The 26,510-nt window shown below is 41.9% G+C and overlaps 3 protein-coding genes, 1 long non-coding RNA gene and 2 other non-coding genes across 6 annotated transcripts in view; 5 read left to right on the top strand and 1 right to left on the bottom strand.

Moving 5' to 3' along the window:
• pbk (PDZ binding kinase) overlaps positions 1–26,510 on the bottom strand; it is a 147,819-nt gene that overhangs the window by 101,714 nt on the left and 19,595 nt on the right. The gene's annotated exons all lie outside the window — the stretch shown is intronic.
• On the top strand, positions 350–12,786 carry tmem214 (transmembrane protein 214). Its single transcript, XM_072361802.1, has 17 exons — positions 350–624; positions 4,863–5,056; positions 5,217–5,367; positions 5,481–5,615; positions 6,113–6,195; positions 6,349–6,454; positions 7,142–7,223; positions 7,382–7,483; positions 7,938–8,079; positions 8,449–8,540; positions 8,622–8,670; positions 8,807–8,914; positions 9,010–9,127; positions 9,226–9,322; positions 10,259–10,427; positions 10,581–10,732; positions 11,868–12,786. The coding sequence occupies exons 1-17, from the start codon at positions 471–473 to the stop codon at positions 11,995–11,997; spliced, it is 2,064 nt and encodes a 687-aa protein (XP_072217903.1). The 5' UTR covers positions 350–470; the 3' UTR covers positions 11,998–12,786.
• On the top strand, positions 13,281–13,368 carry trnay-gua (transfer RNA tyrosine (anticodon GUA)). Its single transcript is given in 2 exon segments — positions 13,281–13,317; positions 13,333–13,368. It is a non-coding gene; the product is annotated as a tRNA-Tyr (tRNA).
• LOC140267587 (uncharacterized) lies at positions 15,063–19,372 on the top strand. Its single transcript, XM_072362900.1, has 11 exons — positions 15,063–15,073; positions 15,161–15,269; positions 15,451–15,531; positions 15,757–15,918; positions 16,026–16,558; positions 16,659–16,986; positions 17,110–17,914; positions 18,030–18,239; positions 18,358–18,644; positions 18,752–18,865; positions 18,950–19,372. The coding sequence occupies exons 1-11, from the start codon at positions 15,063–15,065 to the stop codon at positions 19,124–19,126; spliced, it is 2,817 nt and encodes a 938-aa protein (XP_072219001.1). The 3' UTR covers positions 19,127–19,372.
• LOC140267095 (uncharacterized) lies at positions 21,583–25,714 on the top strand. Its single transcript, XR_011907191.1, has 3 exons — positions 21,583–21,771; positions 23,606–24,482; positions 24,646–25,714. It is a non-coding gene; the product is annotated as an uncharacterized lncRNA (long non-coding RNA).
• Positions 22,249–22,321, top strand: trnaa-agc (transfer RNA alanine (anticodon AGC)). The gene has a single exon. It is a non-coding gene; the product is annotated as a tRNA-Ala (tRNA).

The following is a 26,510-nucleotide window of genomic DNA, read 5'->3' as shown; positions in this document are numbered from 1 at the left end:
TAAAAGGGAATATTTTACCATAAAACTGACCACTTATATGTCCACAGCTCAGTGAACCTGGATTATTGGCTCATACTAGGGCTACAACTAATGATTATCGATTAATCTACTGATCATTTACACCAATAATTGACTCGTTTGGTTTATACCGTTGAAATGTATGATTTTAATTTAATTTGTAACTTGCTGATATATAAACGCACATCGCTTTAATGGGATTTTAAACGGTTAAAAAAAACGTTAAAATAAGTAAACCGTTATAACGTGTAAGAGGTTGTTCAAATCCAGATATGTGAAAGTTACCGCTCCGAACGCATCACTGTGACGTCAGGCTGACAACGAGACGTGGCACCCGGACGTTTAAATGACCAAGAACCGTTGTTTAACGTTCTGTCGTAACGTTTCACAGCAGCGAGGAGCCAGGAAGTCACTGTACCCCCAGCTAAGAACAGCCCCACTGGACTCGAAACATGGCTTCGAATAACAGCTCGGTTGGGAAATGGGAGGTAGTGAAGAAAGGGAAGAAAAATAGCAGCTTGGGAGGAGGGAAGAACGCGGCTGATAAGAAATCCGGCAACGGGGGAAGGAAAGCTTTGGGCGAATCTAACCAGCAGCCGTCCAGACGTAAGTGTACACGGCCTGCGGCTAGCTGCCTCTCCCTGGTCCCCTCTTACTTAGCCTCTAAAGTTGAAACCAAAAGATGAAGAGGGAGCCACTTGTGCATGTACAGTACCATATTTTACAAAGTTTTCACTGACAATGCCTCTAACGAAGACGCCTCCTCACAACTGTCACCTGACATGACAAGCTAGCTCTTACAGCTAACGTTCGTGCATTAGTTTCTGTTTTACTATTCTGCTGTCCTGTTTGCGGTTTTATTATTAGAAGTCTGAAGTGGGCCACACTTAAGTATATCTACTCACACGTTTTTTTTCAAGCCGATAACTAACTGCCCACTCACTTCTGTGCTCACCTGCCGCAGACAATAAGAGGCTAATAAGCTAACATGTGCAGCTAACACATTAGCAACTTTTATTTAATGTGTCAACAAAGTTAACGTAATCGACAGTCCACTCCATCTCTGAAGCCCCTCTGTTTGCTCTGTGGCTTCACCTATACTTCTAATTGCATCTTAAAGGTATTTTAGATATATTTTAGTTGAACATAAGTGGGCAGCGGTAGCTTATCTCCATCGAGCCTACAGTCACAGCTGTCACTGGTGTAGGTGATCACGACGTGGCGACTTAAATCCCATGTTTCAGTCCATCTTTCCCAGTGACAACATTTATGTGACATTTTAAAGTAACAGCGATTCATTCTGATCTGTAAACGCCTTAAATTACTATCTGTTAAAACTCCATCCTCTGTCATTACGACCATTGCCTTATTTTATTCCAATTTGTTGCATTTTGTAACCAAAAGAAAAACGCATTTTTATCTCAAATGATCAGTCACGTGTAGCTTGTTTGTGTAACCACAGATTGATGGAACATGTTCCCCTTGTTTTCTAATGAAAAACTACTGAAGATGCATTAACATCCCAGGCTGTTAAACATCTTATTTTATTACGTTTAATTTGAAAAAGTGTCTTTAAAGATCTGTATATTTGGAGAGTTGGAGAATTAAGAAATGCAAAGATGGTCTGTATGACGGATGGACTACAGTAAAACAAAACAAAAAATTTATTTTATGGTGAAAGAGTGGGTTAATATACTGTATTTATCCTCAGATTGTGTTATAGGTTGTGCAGTATTTAAACATTGGATAGATGAAAAAATGTCCACTAATTTACAGGATTTTCACCAACTCATAGTTTGGTTTTCACCTATTAGAAAGGAAACAAAAAGTGAAGCTAAACAACACTGTAGATATTACTGATATTGCAGAGCCCAAATATTTCAGGGACAGTCAGTTTAAGTCGATTTACCACATCTCTGGGGAATATCAGCTGATACAGAAATGGCCTGAAGGTTTGATTTGGTTTGTTAACTGAATTAAAAGCCCTTTGTTAATATCTAGTTTAATTATGTCTGTTTAGTTCTTCCATGTTTAGTTCCTGAATTAATTTGGGTTTTATTTAATTACTGTACAGCAATCCTGGTGCAGTTAATAGTGGATGATGTGGCCTGGTCAACTCTTCTGCTTTAACGTCTAACTTTAATTATTCTGGCAGCTTACATTGGGATCGATTAAGCTTATTTTCCTCTCACTAAACCTGGAAGCAGCTACACTCAAATACTGGAACTCAGGATATTGCTGCTACTTAAAGAATGATCTCATTCTGCAACTGAGATTTGTTTGTGCACCACTTTTATCACTGAATCATCCCGTCCAAAGTCTGTCTGTCTGATAACGGTCTGTCTGATCGTTGCCATGTCAGAAGGAAGACAGCGTTAAGGTATAAAAATCCCACCGAATACGATTGTTATTGACCGGATAACCTATCTTAGGTCAGATAATCGCTATAACCACATATTTTGAGTGCCATTCGGCTGAATCTCTCTTTTTAAAAAAAAAAAAAAAAAAACAACAAAAAACTTTAAGCTCTTGATCATGAGACTGTTACCATTGTGATTTATTTATTCCATGTTTTTGAAATAATCTTCCACCCTCTAGTTCAGACAGAGGCTTTTGTATCTGTTAGTCAGAAAAGTCTTGAAGTGTGGCTGCAAAAACAGACGTTATATAACTAAACTAATCACATGTCTTTTACTCAACCTTCTTCTTAAATCACTTATAATAGAGGGGAAAATATCTTCTTTTTTTTTAAACTGCTGTTTGCACATTTTGGGTTGCTTTTGTAATCGCTGACGTGATAAAAGCATAAAGTTCTCTGTTGTTTATGTCATGTAAAACAAGAGAAATGTCAGTTATGAAACAGCTCCTGCATGTCTTAAATAATGTCAAACACCAAAAAGCTCATGTCAGTCACAGAAGAGGAGGGAAGTTGTGAAGCGTCCAGTGAGAATCCGAGAGCCATAATGTGCATCGTGCACCTCCTCAGATTACACACCATCAATACCCTGTTGACAGAAGGTCTGAGGAAAGTAGATGCCTAGCGTCATGGCAACTCTGGCCTTTGATCAACTAATGGAGCAAAAACATTTTGGATATTTGTATCGTGCACGCAGTATTAAGTAATTTTATACCACATACTCCAACACTTAAAGTGACCATGGTGTTTCGAGAGGCTTTCTGTCTTTTGAGTTTTGTTTTTAGCTTTGCTCTTGGACATTTTAACTTGATTTGGGCTCAGAAAGGCTTGTATGCGGTGGCGTGTTTAAGGTCTTACGGTTCTAGAGGATGCAGGTTATCGGTATAGGTTGTTGCATGGTTACAGACGGTGGAATTTTAAGCAAAAGCTGTACGACAAAAAAAAGAGACTTTTTAACATGTAAGAGCCACTGCTGTCTCCTTTATGCCATTCTGTAAGTCAACATTTGTTAGATATGCTCCTCCTTACTGAGGCACTCGTCTCTTTGCCTACTGTTTGAGGTCTTGTGGTGACGTTACCTCAAGATTGTCACAGCCGTTCCTCTGCAAAATTGCTCCACTCTGTTGTCGAGTAGTTTATTGGAAATGCTGTGTTTAATGTCTCACTTCTGCAGGAGTGACAATTTCCTCATTTGAACAAACGACTGACATTATTTACTGATTACTGGATCATACATGGATGCTTTCAAAACAACGTTGGTTATCTGAAAAGACAGTTTCTGTGTCTTCTTAAATGTGAAGCATTAACAAGGACTTTGTAAGCCGCCTTATTTAATTTAAAGACCAGAGTTGTGAGCTTATCGAAGAGAAATGATAAAAACAGATACTTATTTTACCCAAATATCAGCTTCAGCCCTGCTCTGCTTTCTACGGATCTTATATCTACTAACCTTTTTGTTGCTGCATGTCTGGTGTTGATGCCTGTCAGACATTCAGACCACAACAGGAGTTCAGTTTGTAACAAAAGAAGTTAAAGGAATTAATAAATTCATACATTTCTCACTAGTTCCTCCTTCCATATTGTGGCAGACCAATTAAAAATTAGGAATATGTAAATTTCTGACCCGCTGGTGATGGAGAAGTAAGAGTGTGATGCAATGAGTCTTTTATTTGCATTACAGCCAACACACACCAGATTTAGATTCAGATATCTCAGCAACAAGTACAGCTGAATGATCCGTGAACAACTGGTGACCTTTGTGGGTTGGTCTGACTGGGTTTCTTGTGCAGTCGCACTGACCCACAGTGAAATGCCTTTGTATCAGCTGCAGGAAACGGGGTAAGAGTCCATGTAGCTTTAAAAGAATGAGCTTCTGACGGGAGTCGTATATGTGTGTTTTCAGACTTGAACACCCTCCAGCTTCTCATTGGTTTGATCAATTACCCCTGTGCACAATATAGTTGCAAATAACATTAAAAACAAGATTTAACGCAGTCTCTAACCCTCCTCTTTCACAGGCTTTGATTTCCAACAAGTATATTCTTGAATATACCAGATAATAACACATTTAATGATTTAACTCCAACAATAGCTGAAATTGAGAAGTATTTGTATTGGCTCTCAAAACTTAAAAACTTGTTTCAGCTCTAGAGGGGCGTAACAAAGGGGAATACTTTAATAATTTTATTTTAATAATAAAAATGTTGGTGTTTTGTGAACTCCCTTTAGAGGGTTTCATGACTTTTCCTTTGCATAATAACAGCCCATTACACAATGAAGGGAGGGTTGAGGGAGATGAAATGTGCTTAATGTGAGGGCAGTGACTTGATTTTCAGGGCAAAGGGTGGATAGAATACGGTGTTGCAGGAAGCCAAAGAAATCCGAGAAGACGGTGCGTCTATTAAACCACGGCTTGTTTTTCCTTCAGCGCCCCTTAAGATGTCAGAGACTCTGTATGACGGCTTTGAGAAAATGGGAAAGAAGCAGAACAAGGAGCAGGTTCCACCGCCACCTGAGCCCCAAAACAAGAAGTCCTCATCAAGTAAACCATCCAAGAAATCTCTGCCCAGCAATATAGCCACACCTGCAACTCACAAGACTCTGGAGGAAGCCTTCAAAGCTGTAAGTAATCAAAGTTTAAGTAAAGTAAAGTACTTTATCTTAATTTTTATTTGTGTAAGAATTCAGAGGATAATAAATGTCATAAATGTCTTCAGATAAACAGAAGTCTTATTTCTGAGAACACAGCCCTGATATTTTCACTGTCCTGGTCTGACTTTAGTTGGATGTTGGGGACCTGAAGCAGCAGCTGGTTCGCAGTCAGACCCTCTTCCCAGAAAACCCTTCAGTCTGGGTCAAAGACCTGGCAGGATACCTCAACCTCTACCTGACTGCACCCGAGAATGAGCCCACACTCAGCAGCTATCCTCACGGTTGGTTACCGCAGCTTTTTATTTGAATTTGCTCTAATTATACCAGGTGTGTGTGCTCTGTAACATTCTTTGACTTAAGGATTTAATGTTTCTGTTTGTCTTCTTTGTCCCAGACTACCCATACTGCCTTACAGGAAAAGAGCTGAGGGGCGTTATCAAGGGCCTCATCGGACGTTGTAACAACATTCTGCCGGATTTCTTCGACCACTGTGTTTACACTATGCTCAGGGAACTGGACCGGCAGTCAGGTAAACCCCAGAGTTCACATAGAGGAGCTAAAGAGATCCTCCTGCTGCCACTTGTCTTGTGACTCCTTCACAGAGTTACAAATCTTTAAAAAATGATGGAATCACCACACTTGTAGAGTAAAAAATTACGGACTCACCGTGTGATTTGCTATCGTACAACAAATACCAGCACAAATCTAAATATACAAATGGGTCTTCAGTTAAACGAGAGGGTTTGCAGAACCTAATGAGCGGCTACACCTGGCTGATTGGCAGGAAACATGGCCCCAACAAGAGCTGTCAGTGGAAACGATAGAAAGGATTAGAAAGCTTCTTCAAGAAGAAAATTCAACTCTGTGTGGGGCAAAAGATGTTGGTTGTTCCCTGTCAGCTGCGTCTAAAATGTGCTGTGAAACATAAGCAGTGAAAAACTGCTTATGTTACTTGGGTTTGATTTGCACAGTGTCACAGTTTGTGGGTTAAAAAGCAGGTTTACAATAATAATTTTCTTGTTTTAGGAGAACCTCTGCACGGCTACAGAGTTTGCATTCAGGCAATCCTACAGGACAAACCCACAATGGCCACCCAGAACCTACCGGAGGTGAGTGTGTGTGACCTTAAGTCCTGCAGATAACTGGCTAATTACTATGGCGCTGCTGCTTTATGCTCCCAAGTCAAATGTAGAGCAGGATTTGTGTTTTGTAGAAATCTTGCAGTAAAATGTTGTAATCCAGCTTCTCTCCTTCCTCTCCAGTATTTGGAGTTGTTGCGCTCAGTTCAGAATCGTCCAGTGAAATGTCTGACCATCATGTGGGCTCTGGGTCAAGCTGGGTTTTATGATCTCAGCCAAGGACTAAAAGGTAACTATCAAACTTTAACTCATCATCTGGACTGTGTTAGACCTGCTCCGTGTTGGTCTAGCCTTTCTCCCAGTTTCCCAATATGTGCAGACAGAAATTCTGGGTTGGGGTTCACTGAAGCAACAGTGCACATTCGAGCCGTAACAAATCCACTGATGGCACACTTCTGCTCCGGGTCTTTGGTGAGACTGAGTCTGCAGTGTGTGGGTATGGGAGGATGAATATTCCTAGAATATTATGTAACAACCTCCATCTGCAGAATAAGGTTATTAAAGACAGTTTTGGCTCCCTGAAGGCAAAGAAAGTCAGAACTGAGGCGCTCTGCAAAGCTCGACGTGTAAAAATAACCCTCAAAGAAATTCAGCAGGATGGACTTAAATCCTGTCAGTGTCCCGTCTGACCCTCAGAGTTTGATTTGATTAGACTTGGCACGTGTACAAGTCTTATTTGCTGATGAATTTACAGACGACAACCAAAGTTGTGGAAATTATAACACAACGACAATTACATTACATCTTTATGTGATGTCATAACGGTTTACTGGCCGGATCTTTGTTTTTTTATTTTCCATTTTAAATTCAATCGTTGTTGATGCAGCTTTAGATTTGACTGCACTTGAGACAACGACACGTTTAATTTCGGACTGAAAAGCAACTAAAACTGTCTTGTTTTATGTTTGCGCTGCAGTGTGGCTGGGTATCATGCTTCCTGTGCTGGGGGTGAAGTCGTTGTCCTCGTATGCCATCGCCTATCTGGAGAGACTTCTCCTGTAAGTCTGCCTTAGAAATATGTTGCCTTTTAATATCTTTGGTAAAGTCTTAGGAAACCAATATTTTGTAGTCACTGATAGTTTCCTATCTTTTATGCTTCTTTTCAAACATGGGATTTGAGTTGTTTGGTTCACTGAATTACTTCTTCTTTCCTCAGACTTCATGCAAACCTGACTAAGGGATTTGGCATCATGGGGCCTAAGGAGTTCTTTCCTCTGCTTGATTTTGCCTTCATGCCTAAGAATGCTCTGTCACCGAGGTAAAAGTACACTGATGCTCAGATTTATGGCTGAATAATCCCACTGTATGTACAGTTATGCACAGCATGGCGACAGGAAGTAGAAATAAGCTGCCTTTGAACATAGATGTGAGGGCATTTTGCCCAGATCCTTAACTCCAAATTATATCTAATTAAACCCCCACAAGTCGTGACTTTGAGAGCAGAGAAGCAAGTGGGTGCAGTTGATTTTCTTAAATCTTTGGAAGGAATTTAAGAGGATTACCTTTTCGTTTTTCCCTCTACATCCATTTTTCTAAACCACAACAGTTTAATCACTCATAAATTACCTCCTATTAAAATTAACCTCTATTAATATAAAAAATATGAATGGATGAATAAGTACCGATGATTCAGGCTCTGTAGGTTTTCTTTTCTTGCCTTCCAGTGGCTTCGTGTTTTAGTAAGTAACAAACTTGTTCTTGTTCGCACACAGTTTGCAGGAGCAATTGAGGCGTTTGTATCCTCGACTGAAGGTCCTCGCATTTGGAGCCAAGCCTGAGAGCACGTTGCACACGTACCTGCCCTCTTTCCTGTCCAGAGCCACGCCGCACTGTCCGGACGACATGAAGAGGGAGGTGAGACCAACAGAGCGACCCGTTTTAACGTCAACAAATAACCTGAAGGGAAAACTCCTGCTCAAATTGATTAAGAATCTGTTTCCTCAAACGTTTGGAGGCAACATAATGTTGCTGAGAACTGGCAGCACTCCCTGGTATACTTTACTGGAATCGAATTTTAAGAAACGTATCTAAATTTCAATGTTTGTGTCCCTAAGTAATTCAATGCGATGGTTTCGTTTGTGTTAGTCTTTCCATCATTATCACTCGGCTAATGAAGAGCTTATTTTGATTCTGCTCCCACTAACTTGCGGCATTTCTAATAATTCACCAGAACGATTGTTCTTGATGAATAGATAAAAATCGTTTGTCCTGTGTTTTTTGCAGCTGCTTAACAGTATGACGGAGTGTTTGTGTGTGGATGTTCAGAGTCTAGGAGTGTGGAGGCAGCTCTACACCAAACACTTGCCCCAGTCCGGGTAATTATACTTGTGTGACATTTGGAAACAAATACTCTCCTTAGATGATACTTACCCTTAATCTTCTCTTTTGTTCCTCAGTCTGCTTTTGAACCACTTATTGAAGTCTTGGAACATTCTCCCACCAAAGGTATGACTTCTGATGCTCGGCCCGTTGGTCAGAAACCAAACGGACCTCCCTGGAGACGTTTGCACTGAAGCATTAAGTCATTTTTACACTGGACAAGCGTGATTGTTGATTGTTGTGCTCTACCTTTAAATGATAGCTGAGAAAGAACCTCGAAGAAACAATCCAGTCCTTCAGAGTGACCAATGAAGAGATGAGAGACGCAATTGAGTCTCAAGACCTGCAGGAGTGTAATAATCTTTGCCAGGTAAGATGAAATCCTTCTGCATGTTGCATTCAGTCTTTTTATGTCCAACAGAAAAGTTTCGTATTGTTGTGATAAACGTTCTCTTGTGTGTCCAGAATCTTCAGGTAAAGATGCGCGGTCATGGTTTCCCCTGGTCCAAACTGCTCATGGTTCTGCTCGTGTTTGCAGCCGGCTTCATCGCCCACGACGTCAGATCTCAGGGCTCATTCGCAGGTCAGACTGAGCACAGTTTTCTCATCTCGACCCCAATCCTTCAACCTTATGAGGATCTCTGCTGTTCGCATGTTGCAGTAACAGCTGTTGTGTTTCAGATTCCAACACGGCCAAGTATCTGCAGACCTCAGGAGTCACAGCTGTGTCCCAGCAGGCCTGGAGCAAAATAACAGTCTACTCGAAGCAGGGCTTCAGGTACCACCTCAGTTCTTCCTCTCAGACTTGTTACCCTGTTGGCTTTGAACTTCCTGTTTGTGATGCTGAGCAGAAAGCTGCCTCTGGTTCACCGACTCTGGCTGTGTGCGTGTACACGGCAACAAAGAGCCAAAATAAACGTTTTTATAGGCTGAGAAGTGATGTATGTGGATGACTTGGGCAAAAGTTTCAGCTTTAACTCAACACCACAAATATTTAATGACAAGAATCAAATTAATTCTGGGTACTTTTTAACATTTTGAAAAAGATGCCTGAATTTGCCTCTCCATCTCGCACATTGGCATCAGTTGTGGTTGCTGAACTGTGTCCTCCAAAGAAAGTAACTTAATAAAGGTTGTGTAAAAGGTTTGTGGTCTGAAGACCATGATTGTGTTTTCATTCATTTTAAGAGGGAGACAGAGGCGGGTTGGGCTGAAGTGAAGCTCTTCACGGAGCTCTGCTGTTGTAGATTTCACTGTTTCGGCTTTGAGAAAATAAAAATGAGTGTTTTTACCAAATATATTTGGGTATCAACTATTTGCTTTCAATGATAAAGTTTAAATCGCATACTGCAGTGTTAATTGTTACTGAAGATATGCTACTGTTATAGATAGATGGATCACAGAATAAAGTATAAATCAGATTAACGTGATACGCCCACAATACGCTGATTCTCCTCATCAGGTTTGCTCGCAGCCGTCCTGCTCCGCTGTGGCCTTTGTTACCTGTTCTATGGAAACAAGCCCAGAACAAAGTTTCTTCTGATTAACAGACACGTACAGTGAAGACTCTGATTGGATTAGATGGTGTTCACTGAATAACACCAAAAATGGCTGTAAATCAGCTGTAGATGTCTGTTCCCGGTGAAAAATCTTTGGCCTCGTCATGCGAACAAATCATTGAACGTGTGCTTCTTTTTCTCTTCTTCCTCTGTAGCTGGTTGGAGAAAAACACTCCTTATTATTACTCTGAGTGTGCACGAGTTTTGGGGCCAGTAATGGAGCAAGGTTTAGAAAAGGCGAAAGTAGCGGCTGTCTCCATCTCTGAAAACACCACACGGTTTATCCACTGGGTCAAAGAAAGCACGCCGCTGGTCATAGAATGGGTAAGATGGACCATGTTTGTGCTGTTTAATAAGATCCTCATCGGACAGTTTTCACCCTGTTGTCTTATTTTTAATCTAATCAATGAACATTTTATTAGAAGCAGCAGCAGCATCCAGACACTTCACCTTCGCTTCCTTCCTGTCTTTGTTCAGGTGAACACCAACACCCCAGACAGTGTATTCCAGATGTTGGCCTACATAAAGGAGTTCCTCATCTTCATCCATCAGAATTACATCCTGCCAGCGATGGCGTACATGTCTGACCTGCTCCAACGAGCATGGACCAACCTGCAGGACTCCTGCAAGTCAGTATTTTAAGTAGCTTTTAATTATTTTTCTGCTGGATTAGATTCACATTTACAGCCAGTTGTTCATAAATCCACGATGTACACGAAGTCTTGTTGAAATTGGTACAATTGAAGAATGTTAATTCAACTATTTAATGTAGTAAAAACAAAATAAAACACAGATATAACACACCACTCCAATTTGATAGCTGGACATTATTCTGAGGTTATTTTCTTTTTTTTAAGAAATTGAGGAAAAAAGGCATAAACAAAACTGTTTAATTTCATAAAATGGGATCATTTGAAACTGGATCCCACATAAACCCTCAAATAACAAAATCCTATCATTTATGCTTAACAGTCTGAAAGCTACAGACACTGAAAAACATTGTTCTATACATGTTTATATATTTGTACTAAATGTTATCCCTTAATTGTTTTTTAACAGGGAAATTTTTAGGATTTTAGGTTGTTGGTTAGAACAAAACAAGCTGTTAAAATGTATAAAATTGACTTTTTTTTATCTTCTAAATATTTAGTTTGTTAGATTTGATTAACAGATATTCTAAGAGAGTGATTGGTGTTTTTTTTTCACTGGAATCGGATCCAAGTAGCACCAACATCCTTTTAGTACTTCAGCATCAGTGTTTTCAATAACATCGGGACTGATAAGTAGTTGGTACCTTTCCTGCAGTAGAGAGCGCCGTTTGTTTAGGGAAGCAGGCAGGATACCTCATGGGGAGCAAAGCTCACAGCTGCTGAGAGCAGGGACAATTTTTACCATTTAAGACAAGTCAAAGCTTAAATGTCGCAGTCCGTGTTGCTGCCTAATGCTTCTGATCAGCTGCCACTCGCAGGACAGAGGCCATGTCTTCTTCTGTGGATATTTGTGAGTAGATATTGTTATGAGCCAGAAGAATAACTGATGCAGACAGTATCCAACGACTATGAGACATCTTCTGAGTGAAATCTTTGAGCTTGGAGTTGTTTCAGTAGCCGTTAGCTTGGCTTCCCTCATGATAATCCCCCCGTGCTTTGCTCTGACCGCTGCCTGCTGCATCGCTTTGATGCTGCATCGCAGCCCTTGCTTCCACATAAGAGTGATCTTCAGTGCGAGTCGTACCTAATCTTCTTTTTTCTGTGTTTGTTGCAGCGGGGAGGTGTCGGTGTCGTGTCTGCAGGGCCACGCTTTGTCCCTCACAAACTCAACATGGCAGCTGCTCCAACACACGACCTCGGCCATCACGACGTGGGCTCAGGAGCTGTTGACACGAGCGGGATAACACATCAGCTGCTGACTGATTTACACACAGTATACACGCACAGTGTGTGTGTGTGTGTGTGTGTGTGTGCAGCGACCTACTGTACACGCACACCCAGCCCAGTGCGAGGGCTGCCTTTCAGGGTGTCGGCTCCTCTGAAGACGTGATTGGACACCGTGGGGTCAGATGAAAAACAATCTCCCTCAAAAAATGTATTCAATCAGTTTTCTGTTGTATAGATGTTGTTTTTGTTTTTTTTCTACCAATCTTTTTAGTCACTGCTGGATGTGGAGGTCGTATTTTTCCTCTCCCTGAGTTTTCTACTGCAGGTTTCAGCTGTTGCTTTGACCTCCTGGATAAAGAGATAAATAATTTATAGAAAATGTCGGTTTGTAGATTTATAAGCCATTTTTATTTAAGAATAATTAAATAAGGATTTTAAGAGAACTTGGTAAAGAGCAGGGAAAAGGACCATAAACCACATTTTCTTCATCTCTCTTTCTCAGCCTTCTTCAGTTTCTTTCTCAATGAAAGGACGGCGGCGGTCATCTGCCGTCTCTGCCGCTTCATTTTGTCCTGTTTGTTACGCTTTTGTTGATCAGTGTTGATCTGTATGGCTCAGCAAACGTATTCTCTTTTACGGGATCATGATCAAATCTGTGCCAACGTCCTTCTGTATTGTCCACTGAAACCTCTCTTCTGACCAACTGATTCACTAACCGCTTCTTTTCCGTGAGATCGAACGGATATGGCCGCAACTAATGTCTTACTTTGTAATGTCAATCATTTATAATAAAGACTTCAACCTTATTTACTCTTTTCTTTTATTAAAATGGTTTGTCTCCTTTAAGCTATAAGACTTTTATCATGTCATGTGAATTTCATTCAGTTGTCACACATGCTTTTCTTCATTTATTCCCAAAAAGCAACACAAATCCATTTATTTTACTTCTCATTCACTTTTATTGACATAAATGCTAAAACTTTTTCTTAAACATTTTTAGTAAAACGTGTTATTTGGTTATAACGCTATAAATATAGCTTCAGGAGTATTAAAATGCAACTCACTGTGGTTGGTTTAGTAACTGGGGCTCTGATTGATTTTCAGTAATGGGGTAAAAAGGGAATTTGTACCGCACATTTAGCCTTTCTTGAACTGGGTTTGGATCTAATAAAACAAGAAAAGCTACTATTAAATTGACTCATTAAGCAGAGCAGACTCCGATGTATAAATTAACTATTTCTCATTCATCTTTCGATGATCTCACTATTCTGTTCAGATGTTTAATCTCTGATACTCAGCCCCTTCGATAGCTCAGTTGGTAGAGCGGAGGACTGTAGAGTGACTATGTGGTAATCCTTAGGTCGCTGGTTCAAATCCGGCTCGAAGGAGGTTACATTTTTTAAAATGTGAGGCGGAGTGACAGCAAAATATATAACTTATTCGTCAAATTAATTGAAATGGTCGATTATTAACTCAAAGTTGACCCAAAAAACTCCCATAATATTGGTTTCATCGTATGAGATAGAAAATGTAAGATCTGCTAAACATTTGCATATCGCCAGTTAATGTCTCGCATCATAATAATCTATGGTCGTGACACCATTTACAGTCTTTCAAACAAAAGTTCACCTGATAACTTTCAGTATAAACCATATTTGGCATGAATGTGTGAAATTTGTCGCATAACGCCTAAAGTGCCGCTATAGTTAGCTCAAATGGTAGAGCACTCGCCAGAGATGAGGAACCGTGATTGGTCAAATGGTCAAAAGCTTAAGCCGTGCTGATAGCCAATCACGATGGCACTTCTCCATAATTCAGCCCAACAGCCAATCGCGTTGCTCCATTTCCATTTTTGCTGATAGCCAATCACGATGGCACTTCTCCATAATTCAGCCCAACAGCCAATCACGTTGCCCCATTTCCATTTTTGGTGATAGCCAATCACGATGGCACTTCTCCATAATTCAGCCCAACAGCCAATCACGTTGCCCCATTTCCATTTTTGGTGATAGCCAATCACGATGGCACTTCTCCAGAATTCAGCCCGCTGGACTTCAGGTGACTTTTACTACAGAAGGTAAATATATCGCTAATATAATGGTATTATGTCAACTATCTAGCTCGGTCGGTGTTAAAAAAGTATTATAGAGATTTTTCATTCACGGCAATATGAAACACACTATAATGATAACATTGTCATTTAACGGTCAAAACGGTCTATTAACTACGTATTACGTCGCATTAGTGTTTCTGTTTTTAAACGTGACTTTTAAGAGCCTTTATTTTTACTTTTTAGTATCGTCTCCACTATAATTACATGTGTCACAGTAACCGTTATGAAATTTATTTTGACCTGTTTTTGACTTTTTCTACATTGCGATTTTTTTCTCAAACATGCTAATGCTAATGTACCCCCCTCCCCCACCCGCTCGATACTGTACTGCTAATCAGTACGACATATTAACTTCGGTTGTCACAAAAGTCTTGAATATGCATTGCTGCTACTAGTATTAGTTGATAACAAGCTACGATATGAATAGAATCTATGTAGTATTCACTTCAGTTGTAATAAATGTGTAATATGGAGGATACTGCTATTAATTAATAATTAGCTGTGTGTTTGTATGCAAGTAAGAACTTATGAGTGTGCATGAATAAATGTATATTAGTAAGTTAAAAATAGTGCACATTGGTCATATTTCTGTGATGTACAAATATTAGCTGTTTGGTATAAATATTCTTTCCCTGTTAATGTCAGATGGCTTCCAAACAAAAAAAACACAGGTCCATGGGAGAGGAGGAGTGGATATCCCGCCTGCGGAAATTTGCTGCCTCAGGCGTTTGGCCCTCTGAGGCAGGAAACAGACCAGCACCTCGACAGAAAAAGTGGCATGATCTGTATCTGAAGGTAAACCTGCACAGAGTGATATGTGTATCATATTCAATGTAAAGCTGTGACATATTTAAAGGGAATACCTTCTTATTTGCTGTCAAACATTAATACAGATTGAGAAATGCCCAATGCAGATGAGGGGACAAATGTCACTGTTTGGAGGTGCACAGAGCTGTACCTGTGGTTTCCATGCAAAGAAGGTATCAGAAGGCTCTCATACAATTATGACGTGCTGGTGTTGAATTCTGTAGTATTACATTTTTTTCATCTTGTCTGTGAACCTGTAGGCTCCCAGTTCGCTCCCTGTCACAGTGCATTCAGGACCCTCATGCACAGTGGCAGAGCAGCCGGGGCCTTCATCTGCTGAGACACGACAGCCAGGGCCCTCACCTGCAGGTTCACAACCACCAAAGGATGTCTCCTTAGCTGGTGGTGAATCGAGAAGACCCATTGTGACTTTGGCATCAGTAAGTAATGACCATTTGCTTATGCTGATATTTATATTAATATTATTAATATACTCAACTGTATGAAATGTACAAAGCCCCAGTTAAGGTCATGTTTTTCTTTTTGTCAGTTTACAAAGCCACGGTTTGGGGGCTCTCATGGTGCCATGCTGAAGCCAAACTTAAGTTTGGCTGGGAAGCATTCATCTAAGGTAATGTAAAGAAAATGATACATAGATTGACTTTGATTTTTTTTTTTAAAGTACATTGTTATTGTTTTCATGTAGCAGTAACTATAGTGGCACTTTCATGCATTTCATTAATTTCATGTTGAAATTATCTGGTTTTATTGACTGCTATACCCATAATGATAGATAGATTAATTCATTATCTTCTATGGTTATCCTATATTGTGAACCGTGCCTTTATTCCCTCAGACCTCTGAATTATCCATCACAAGCCCCATCAAAAGAAAACTGCCACCACCTGGCTGCAGTCCCAAAAAGTTTCTTCAGACTGTTTCTCCTCTGTCTCTTCCCCCATCTCCATCGCCTGTATCACGCCCAGCTTCTTCCATTCTGCCCTCCACTGCTACAGTTGTAAGAACATATTCAACTACACTTGAAACAGGAACTGCTATTGAGTAGATTGTTATCATATCTCTGTATTTACCTTATTTTCTTTAATTTAATTTTTCATGAAATAGGAAGTGTCATCTGCCACCTCCTCCTGTATCTCATCTGGAACCCCCTCTGCCCCTCTCACCTCACCATTGCCTGTGGAGATTCCACCTGTTTCAGACGCTGCCTGGCTGCCCACAAAGCTGCTGAAGACCATACCACTAAAAGATCAGAAGTGGATTTCAGCGGCTCTGTGGAAAAACCAGCGTCTGCGCACAGACCTGAAACTGTGGTATGATCCACCAGAGCCATCCCTCATATATCATCAGGTCCCCACTTCAGAGCGCTTTTTCCACCACCGGCTTCTCTTGTGGATGCCATACCATCTGTGGAAGGTCAGGCTGTCCTGTCCTGCTTGTGGCACACAGCTCACGAGCTATGGAGCTCACAAGAGAGCCCGCCACATTCTGGATGTGGACCGGTATTATCTGATGATAACCGAGACTCTCTGGTGCAGTTCAGCTGGTTGCAAGACAACATATCTTTCCTCCAGCAAGACAATCTTGGACCAGCTGGACTTGGCTCACAGGCTGGAGTTCAGATTGATTCTGACTCGAAAGTAAGTATACGTAGATCATTTTGCCTTAGTTTGTTATCAAGAAATTAGACGGTTTTAATGTTTGTCTCATTCGGTCTCTCATTCTCTTTGTTTTATGCAGATTCGCTTGTGATGTGCGGGTGATCCGTTTCCTGAGGGAGGGGGCACTTGGAAACAGTCCCACTCGCTTGGTCAGACAGCTGAGGGAGAACCACAGTGAGGAATGGCTTAAGCGCCTCTGCCGGTATCTTGGAGCGTGCTCCGACTTTGCCGCCAGACCAAGCCATTTCCCTGTGAGATTCCAGGATCCTCCTGAGCCTGTGGATGTTCCATCACACAGATGGATGCTGGCTGTCTATGGGCGGGACATTTTGGGCAGGCTGGACCACATCAAAGCCAGCATAACGTCCACCTTTGGCAGCATCCTAAAAATGGACTCCACAAAGAAGGTAGGTATTTTTAACTGCTAATGCTGTAAAATACAGTAAATGCATGTAAAATAGATACATAATAATTACCCTGATGAAATTCAACAATTTTAGGCATTCACTGTGATTTCTGTGCTATTGCAGATCACCAAGAAGCTCTCAGGCATTGCTAAGGGGACAGCCTTGTGGCTTACATCGGTAAGCAACGAGAGAGGGCAAATCCTTATCAGTGTCCTGTCTGCTCAGGAGGGTCCTGCCCTGGACAGAATGGCAACTGGCCTCATCTGCAGGTACAGTAATGCCGGTGTGGCTCCACCTCAGCTGCTCTATGTGGACTGTGACTGTTGTCGGGAGGGCAAAGGACAGACAAAACTCAAGGACAGATTTGGTGGGTGGCCAGACCTGATAGTGAAGCTGGACATCTATCATTTCATGCGGCGACTGGCATCTGGGTGTACAAAGGATGCCCATCCTCTGTACCCTGTCTTCATGGCAAAGCTGTCCAGCTGCATTTTTGAGTGGGACAGAGGAGATGTTGCCTTGTTGCGTCAGGCCAAGCGGGAGCAGCTGAGACAGGAAGGTGTCCCTGGCATCACTGACACTCTCGTCGATCAGCACATCAGGAAAGACGAGCTGGCGCTGCACTGCCGGAGGCAGACAAGAGGAGAGCAGCGAACGATTGTCATGATCCAGCAGCTCCTCAATGAACTGATGGGGGCAAAGGGCAGGGATTCTCTTGGTGTTCCTCTTTTGGACCAAGAAAGAATGCAGCACATCTGGCAAGTCCAACAGAGGCACATTAAGTGCATACAGGACGAACCGGGTGTGCTTCTTTACACCCAGACAGGTACCACTACCAAGGCAGGCATTGTCTTGCCAAACTACAGGTGTGCTAGAGGGTCCACATCATTGGAATCCTTTCACCTCCATGTGAACAGGTTCATTCCAGGTCAGTATGAATCATTATTCATCAGTAAGATTCTTCAACATCGTAATTCTGTTGTTTGTCATTACCATTATCATTATCAAATGTATCATTGTGTTTACCTTTCTATTATCTTAAGGAACGAGTGCCAACAGCTTGAATTTCCAGCTGTACCTCCTGGAAGGACTGAACAGGTGGAACCAGGACCGAGAAGCTGCATCTCTAGCAGTCAAGCCTGCCCCCCTGCTGAGTTATTCCGGAGACCTTGTTCACTGTGTTAACACCCTCAGTGTCAAGGTCTTTGGAAGGCACCTTGTCCCGTCTTTTCAGCCACCTGCTGTTTACACTGGTAAGTTTAACCTTTAATCCTGATGAAGCTATTTGCTATATTCACTATATCTTAATCTTTTTAATGCATTATCTAAAAGTGAATTTTCCACCCTCTATTGTTCTCTCACCTGTCCCAGGTGAGCTTCTTGGCATAGATTATTTGTACAGCCAGACGGGAAAGGCCATACAGGATGTACATCCTGACTCAGAGGAAACTGAGGCTCTGCTTGAAGATGTAGGCACTGAAGAGGAGCTGGAAGATGAGGGTTTTGAAGAAAGTGGGTTAGACCCCACTGTAGAGCTGCTGGACCTGTCTGATCCAGCCCCTGTCACCACCAGCTCAGCTCGCACTTCAACTCCCACCTCTCTCCAGCCCTCTCCTGGTCCTCCTGTTTCCACCTTAACAGCACCTGAACAACAACTGGTAATAATTATAGAATTATAATTATAGTGAAAATGCTAATAAAGTAATAATGCAAAAAGATTAAATCCAATTTAATAAATTTCTATAATCCATATTACATTTTACAGCCTGTGCATGAGTCCACACACTCTGATCAGTCAGCCCTTCCTACCTGCTCTGCTCCTGCTCTTCATACTCCCACCAGCCTCCCAGCAAGTACGCCTGCTGAACTCTCACAGCTGGTAAGTGTTCGTATACAGAATTCTTGTTGCACTCGTAATATGATGAGCGTGTTTTTTTTATTTCTTTATTTCTTTTTTTTTCAGGCTCAGCTGTCATCTGGCCAGTCAGCCAGTATCACCAGTGCAGCCTCTGCCCTTCCTCTGTCCACTGCCTTCACAGTGACTGCCTCTGCTGCTGCTGCTGCTGCTACAGCTGGGTCAAGAATGGCCACCGCCACCCCAGCAGCCTCTGAGAAGCAGCTGGTTAGTCTTTTTGCATAAAAAAGGTGTCAGTCGTCTTAATGTCCTGCTTGTCAATGTATAACATATCATTGATATTAATAATTGTCTTATTACATCTAACAGATTGAGCACACACTGTCTTATGGACCAACAGCTGGTACCTCCAGCACAGCCTCTGCCCCTCCCCTCAACATCCTACCAGTCACTCTCTCCACAGCAACTGTTGGTCCCTCTGGGGCACCTATGCTGGCCCCAGCAGCACCTGTGCAGCAGGCGGTAAGTCTTAGTTCAATTAAGTTCATTATGACTTCATATATAACTTCTGCTTTTCTAGTTGTGTTATTGTGTTTTAATTTTGACGTATGCTCCTACGTCTTTTCCAGGCTGTTGATGAGCGTGGCATCCCAGGGATGGACAGAGTGGACGGCCTAGCAGAATACTTGGTGGGTCTGAGGACAGAACTGGTCAAACATTGACGAATCAGCAGGCCAGTACAATAACAGCACTGTGGCAAAATCTTCTGCCGTATGACCAGCAACGGGTGGCATACGCTGCACGTCACCAGGTGCGCCTTACCACAGGGCGCTTTAGGTGCTCTAAAAAGAGACCTGAATTTACGCCTGGTGTGGAGAGCACAACACGCTGCGTGTTAGCATCCTCGGGATCTCCTGCCCAGTGGCCAGACTGTAGTCGTCTTGTAGAGTCCATCTGTGTCAAGCTGTGCAACATTCACAAAAGTCCCAAAAAACAGGGCAGTTACAGCCTGACAAGATGGACTCTGATTTTGACTGACTACAGTAAGATCAGGCAGCTTGTCCTTGGGAATGCCACTGTGATGCAGAGCACTACTCTGCAGTTGTTTGATATAAATCAAACAACACTGACTCAGTGGCACAATAAGAGACTGAAGAGGCAGGACAGTAGCATTCTGCTGCAAGGGGTCAACCTGCCTGACTCTGTCCCTATTGCTGCAAGGCCTCTTCCACTTGTGCAAGTGCGCCCTCCAACTGTACCTCCACGGCCTGGTCCCCACCATCAGTACCACTTGCCCCAGAGTACAGTTGGACAGGCAGTGGATAAGAGGAAGTCAGCAGCTCAGAGGCAGTTGTTCAGTAAGCCACCTCCTCCAGCTCCTGTAAACACCAGCCCCTTCATTGTGCCAGTTGTGTTTGTCATCCCATCTGGAAGCAAACAGATTGTGCCGTCTGGTCCCCTGCCCTCTCCTCCGCCAACCCGGAGAGTTTACACCCGCACAGTGGAAAAAAACTAATGCCATCAGTGCCACCTGCCGCGCATTAAGGAAAATGGTCATGGGCAGTATTATGGAAATATATACTGTCCCAAAAATAACCAAATGTCACTGGAAGAATGGATGCAGGAAATGAGGAGAAAGAGGGAAGAAAAAAAAATGGGGTGACATTCTTTTCAATATGCATGTAATATAATGTAAATAGTTTCAAAAGAAAAACAAAAGTTTTAATTTCCTGCTGTTCTAATTTATTTTCTTCTTTTGTTAATTGTTGTATTTATTTTACTTATTTTGTTTTTTTAAAATAGTTTCTTGTTCTAAATTTTTGTTTATTTATTGTATGTATTTTATTTTGGTATTTATCGTTTATTTATTCTATTTTATTATTATTATTTTACTCTTGTTGCTCTTGTTGCAATATTTCCTAATTTTAATTATTTTCAATATTGCTTTTACTTTATTTTGTTATTTATCATTTATTTTTTTCTATTTTTAATTGTTTAATTTATTCCTTTTTTTATTGTTTCAGGTTTAATTTCACACGTGTTTCTGAGTGTGTGTGTGTGTGAAATTAGTAATAAATTTGTTACATTTCAGTGAGTGTCTTTAGTTTTTTCTGCAAACTCATTCATAGAAGACGACTACATTGTTGCAGCAATTAATTCAGAAATTTTAAAATGACTATAAAAGTACATTTAGTTACATTTGATAACACTTAGTAAAAGTTTGTGTCATCTTCCAGTGGTGGAATCGAACCACTGACCTTTGGATCATGAGCCTCCTATACTATTCTACAGCAGAGTGTCATGTTTGCTTAGATTTCTCAAATTACTACACCAGAATGTGTGCTTTTACTTGAAATGGACAGCAGAGACACAAATAACTACAAGTCCATTACATTTTTTCCCCTCATATTCTCAAAAATTCCTCTTTTCGTTCACTTTCCCCCTTCTTCCCCCCTTAAACAGACTATTGTTCCCCAGCTTTAAGCCCAAAGGGGGGAAACGTGACTGGTCAAAAGTAAGCCCAAAGGGGGGAAACGTGATTGGTCAAAAGTAAGCCCAAAGGGGGGAAACGTGATTGGTCAAAAGTAAGCCCAAAAGAGGGAAACGTGATTGGTCAAAAGTAAGCCCAAAGGGGGAAACGTGATTGGTCAAAAGTAAGACCACGGGGAATCGTGATTGGCTAATGTGGGCTTACTTTGGGCTTACTTTGGCGAAGTTGACAGGACACAGTATGTAGCCACCAAGCGAGAGGTAGCGGTATCGATACCCGCATCCTCTAATACAACTTTTTTTGCAATCTTGACAATATTTTGTTACGATTATCTGTTTCGTGTTCATTGTATTTGTAATTAAACGCTTTAAAAACGCTGCTTCTCCACGTTTCCATGGTCGTGTTCGGCCTGATATGAATGAGCCCTCATAACTTAAAGGTAAGAAAAATTCATTTATGTCCATTTAAAAAAAAAAGCAACAACATGGGACCCCACTCGTTGTCCAAATTTGGATAAAGAAAGTAAAGTAACATACGGTGTGTCTTACTGGTAGTAATTTATATATAAAAAAAGTTTGAACCACTCCATGTGTCAGACAGCTTCTTTAATTTTACCATCAAAGTTGGCTAACCTATTAGCTTGTTAGCCTGTGTTGCCAAAATATCCTATACCTCACTCACGAGGTAAAAAGGATTTGTCATCCGTTAGAGTTCACTTTTCCACGTATGCAAATTCCACACACCTAAGTAAATCTGCGGTGGAACTGGAGTTACAGGGAAAGACAATGCCTAAAAGTATGTTTTGTTTCGCCTGGTGAGTACTTTTCAAGTAAATGTAAACAATGTCAAGTAAATAAATGTATCATTCCGGAAGGTTGCCGGATATGACTGATGACGACAACAAGTACGTCATCGTGGGGGATTAGCTCAGATGGTAGAGCGCTCGCTTAGCATGCGAGAGGTAGCGGGATCGATGCCCGCATCCTCCAAACTTTTCATTTTTATTTATACAAATGCTCATTTCATTATGTTATGCATTTTATTCTTGTTGAATATTTATGTATATACGTGTAATATGTATTTTACGAGTAATGCAAAGATACATCACGCCGGATCTAACCTGTGACATTAGCGCCATCTTGTGAGAGATGCCCTCCTATTACCTCCTCTAAGATCATTATTGCCTGGTCAGACACTGTTATCTGTGGATAAAGACGGTCAAATTTAGGAGAGACTGGAGGAGATGGGGAAAGAAGATTCGTCATGGCATGCTACATTCTGCTCACTTTCCTCAAATGGAGAAACTCTTGAAGACTGGCTGTCAGAACAGAGACCAGCAAAATAACTTCTTATCTGTTTTGCTTGTATATTGTGTGCTTGCATGTATATAGTTTTTCTGAAGTGTGTGTGTGTATATATTTTAAATGTTTGTCTATTTTACATATATGTTCATGTGCATTGTATGTTAATGGAGTCATTCGCCGTGAGCTGGATTCGAACCTGAGATCTGCCGGACAAAGCTATGACGCTCACGAGCGATCACAAATCCGATCTAGAAGTAATGTTTATCCGTTTATTGTTATTCTAATAATAACTATGATAATAGTTATAACAAAACAATATAATAATAACAATAGCAAAAATAATAATAAGTGTGCCCTCAAAGACTGATGCCAATCAATACAATGTCATTGTATTGATTCTTACTTATTATTTTGTGTTATTATGAAGAACATTACTTTCGCTTTAAGATCACATGCCCCTCAATGACTTGTAATGTTTATTACTATTTCTGTATAATGATAATAACAAAAAAGTGTGTCTTCTGTGACGACCCCTCCGCTCCACTAGTTGTCCTTGTCTTTGTTGTTGTTTTTTTCCCTTTTGCAGGGAGTAAGGTGGAGGGCTCATCAGGCTGATTGAGCCACACCTGGGGCTTGTGTTTAAAAGCTTCTCTCTTGCTAATTACAGCCCCCCCTCTCTTGGATTGACTTGGTTACCGGGCGGCTGTTGGTTTGTGCTTGTTTTGGTCACTTACACGTCCACACACTCATATGCTATTGACAACTGACTATAAATTGTTTAATGCTTTGGTTTTCTAAGTTTCCTCCGTCGCTGTGTTGCTTGGCTGACTGGGGGTTATGTGACAAAGTTGGTCAATATGGAGCCTGTATAGTCGAGATAAACATTTATGTAACCTAAAGCTTATTATGTTGAGTAGGTTGCAGTATGACAGATTTTATAATTTATTTTACTGGTCTCTTTTCTTTCAGCCACTCTTCAAGAGTTTTTCCGTTCGAGGCACGTGAGCAGAATGTAGCATTGCCATGACGACTGTGCCTGAACTCTTTTGTTTTGGGGTGCCCACACTGGCTACAGGTGTTGTAGCTGATGCCTCTGACATAGTTCCTCTTCTAGACTCCACTCTCCCCCTCACAAGCCCACCGGCGCCTGTTCCTCTCTGTGTACCGGGACACAGGAGCAGCAGGGGACAGAATTAGTGGAGCTGGGCCTGCAATGGATGTTGAGGCACCAGAAGCTGTTGGTGCCAGTGACAGTTTTGTCTGGATTGAGGATGAAAGTCCAAACTGCGACGACATGGGCTGTGCAGTGTCTGGTGCTGCGGGGGAGGGTAAAATGGGGGGCTCCCTGGTTGCAGCAGGCAATCGGCCTGGCCGCAGAACAGGAGCCAACTCCCTCTGGGTAATGCAAGCGGTCAGCGTCTCCTCCGAGATGTGGCCAATCCTCCTCGCTGCCAGCTCACTCTCCTTGGCACGGCGAAGAGCAGCAACATCTTCCGGATCCCACTTGAAAATGCACGTGGACAGGCGTGCCATGAAAATGCTGTAGAGGTGAGCCTCGGTTGTGACGCCTGCAGCAAACCGCAGCATGAAATGCCAGATACCAAGGCACACCTGAAGCTCATCCCACTCTGCAAAAACGGCCTTCACCCAACAAGGGCTGCAGCAGTCTCTGTCTACGTACATTATTTTTGGTGGCTCCTCTCCTGCCGCCCTGTACCGCTTCATTAGGCCAGTTGCCATCGCGTCCAGTGCTTGTCCCTCGCTGGCTGTCAGGACCGAGACAAGAACTTGACCGTGCTCGTTGCCCACATTAGTGCACCAGGCAGCTGTACCTGCAGCAGCACCAGTAAGTTTCTTGGTAACCTATTCAGTAAAGATAAAATTAGAAAAGTTAAGACTTTAGAAAAGATTAGAAAAGTTAAGACTTCAAATCAGTATCCATTATGTATACACTCAAAATTCTGCATATAAACAGGGCTGTGACTCCTTTTTTTTTTTTTTTTTTTTAGGTGGCATGCAGCTTGAGGACAGAGCCAAAGATGCTGGTTATTTTGGCCTTCACCTTAGGCAGTCGTCCTAAAACATCTCTGGCATACACAGCTAACAGCTGTCTGGGAAGGCAGGTAAGAGGGGAGGCTCAGTGAATGCAGGGTGGTGCACAACAGAGGACCTTGTGACTGGTTCACAAGCTGTCAGGTACTGCAGGACACGCTGCATCCACGCTTCGCTGTGTTCCTGCAGCTTTCTGTACAGCTGAGTCACACTGTTACTCATTGTCCTCTCCCTCATCATCCTCAGCACCCGGCTGTCACATGACTATCTAAGGAAAGAGTGTAATGTCTAAAGAACAACAAATGTAAGCACCTAAAAATGGTTGACATTCATTATGAATTACCTGTATGTAAGCAAAACTGGCTGCTCCTCGGACCAAGCGGGATACTTTGTGCAGCGTTTGCACTCCAGATACTCAGTGGCAAGGTCATACCACCCATCAATATCCAACACCTTGCGTACTGTTCGGTACAGCCCTGCTGCTGTTAGTCTGTGCTTGCCACAGGTTGGATGGACACAGACAAGAGGAAACAGCCACATCTTCTGGGGCATCCATAAGACTGGCCGATAGAAGAACTGCTCAGGTGAGGTGGAAGGCTGGGTGTGAATGAGAGGGGTCTGAGGAGGATGCCACCAAAGTTTCAGCGGGACCACTAGCTCTGGCTCGCCAGTTCATGGATTGGCCTTGAATAATGTGTGCTGAATGCACTCCTGCTGGAAAGGTGGAAGATGATCCTTCCAGTGACTGGGAAGCTCAGCTGGTGGCTGAACAAGACCTTGTATCGCTGCTGGTAGGGGATCGGCACAGGCCTCGAGATGCACAGTGACTCTCTTCTCTCTCTAGCAGACGTCCTATGGGGTGGCGTGGCAGCCGCCATGTTAACTATTCTTTTTCCTTTCAGTTGTATGCACTTGACAACACACATCCACTGCATTTTACACTCATGCGCATCCTACACCACTGATACTGACATCCACATCCCATTTGGAATGTTTGTTTCTTTTTCTGTTGTTTTAGATTAAATAAAGGAACATGTTAAACCTTCTAAAAACGGTGCAACTCCAGTCTTGTCATGGCCCAAAGAGCCAGGTTGTGACATTTATCAACTGTACTCTAGTGGACACTTATCAGCGTTGTATGGTAGCCTGTATGAAGTAGCCCAAGCTACCGCTACATTTTACTTATACCTACATGTTAGTTCTACGTTTACCTCTACCTAGTTACATTTTTAAAAACAGAATTGTTAATATTTGAACATCTCTCCTGGCACTACTCCCTCCATCCATTTTCCAGCTATCATAAAACAGCGCTTTGGTCCTAATTCACACACAATCATCGCATATCAGGCGATATTTTTAACGTTGTATATTTTGCATTTTATAATAACTTTAGCGACACCCTTTCCTGTTTATTTATCGTAGAAAATCTTACAAGTTTGCGTTCAATAACAGAATAAAACACGACTTACCTTAGCGCGGATAGATGAGAGCGGAGAACAGAATGCCGAAAAGTATGTCAGAGGAGGGAGGAAACGTGATTGGTCAAAAGTAAGCCCAAAGGGGGGAAACGTGATTGGTCAAAAGTAAGCCACAGAGAAACGTGATTGGCTAATGTGGGCTTACTTTGGGCTTACTTTGGCGAAGTTGACAGGACACAGTATGTAGCGCAAGCGAGAGATGGCGGGATCGATGCCCGCATCCTCCAAACTCATTTTTTTGTACAAATGCTCATTTCATTATGTTATGTATTTATTCTTGTTGAATATTTATGTATATACGTGTAATATGTATTTTACGAGTAATGCAAAGATACGTCATGCTG

Source organism: Leuresthes tenuis, unplaced genomic scaffold, assembly GCF_036924035.1.
Source record: "Leuresthes tenuis unplaced genomic scaffold, fLeuTen1.0.hap1 SCAF_13, whole genome shotgun sequence".
NCBI lineage: Eukaryota > Metazoa > Chordata > Actinopteri > Atheriniformes > Atherinopsidae > Leuresthes > Leuresthes tenuis.
Note: the sequence above shows the minus strand (reverse complement) of the source record. Positions and strands in the feature narration are given on the sequence as shown.

Excerpts from the sequence above, each read along its gene's own strand:
- tmem214 (XM_072361802.1), top strand. The coding sequence starts at position 471 with ATGGCTTCGAATAACAGCTCGGTTGGGAAATGGGAGGTAGTGAAGAAA. Across the intron at positions 5,057-5,216 it reads TGGAGGAAGCCTTCAAAGCT|TTGGATGTTGGGGACCTGAA; the intron begins GTAAGTAATCAA and ends GTCTGACTTTAG. Across the intron at positions 9,128-9,225 it reads ATCTCAGGGCTCATTCGCAG|ATTCCAACACGGCCAAGTAT; the intron begins GTCAGACTGAGC and ends GTTGTGTTTCAG.
- LOC140267587 (XM_072362900.1), top strand. Across the intron at positions 16,559-16,658 it reads AGATTGATTCTGACTCGAAA|ATTCGCTTGTGATGTGCGGG; the intron begins GTAAGTATACGT and ends TGTTTTATGCAG. Across the intron at positions 18,645-18,751 it reads CAGCACCTGAACAACAACTG|CCTGTGCATGAGTCCACACA; the intron begins GTAATAATTATA and ends TACATTTTACAG.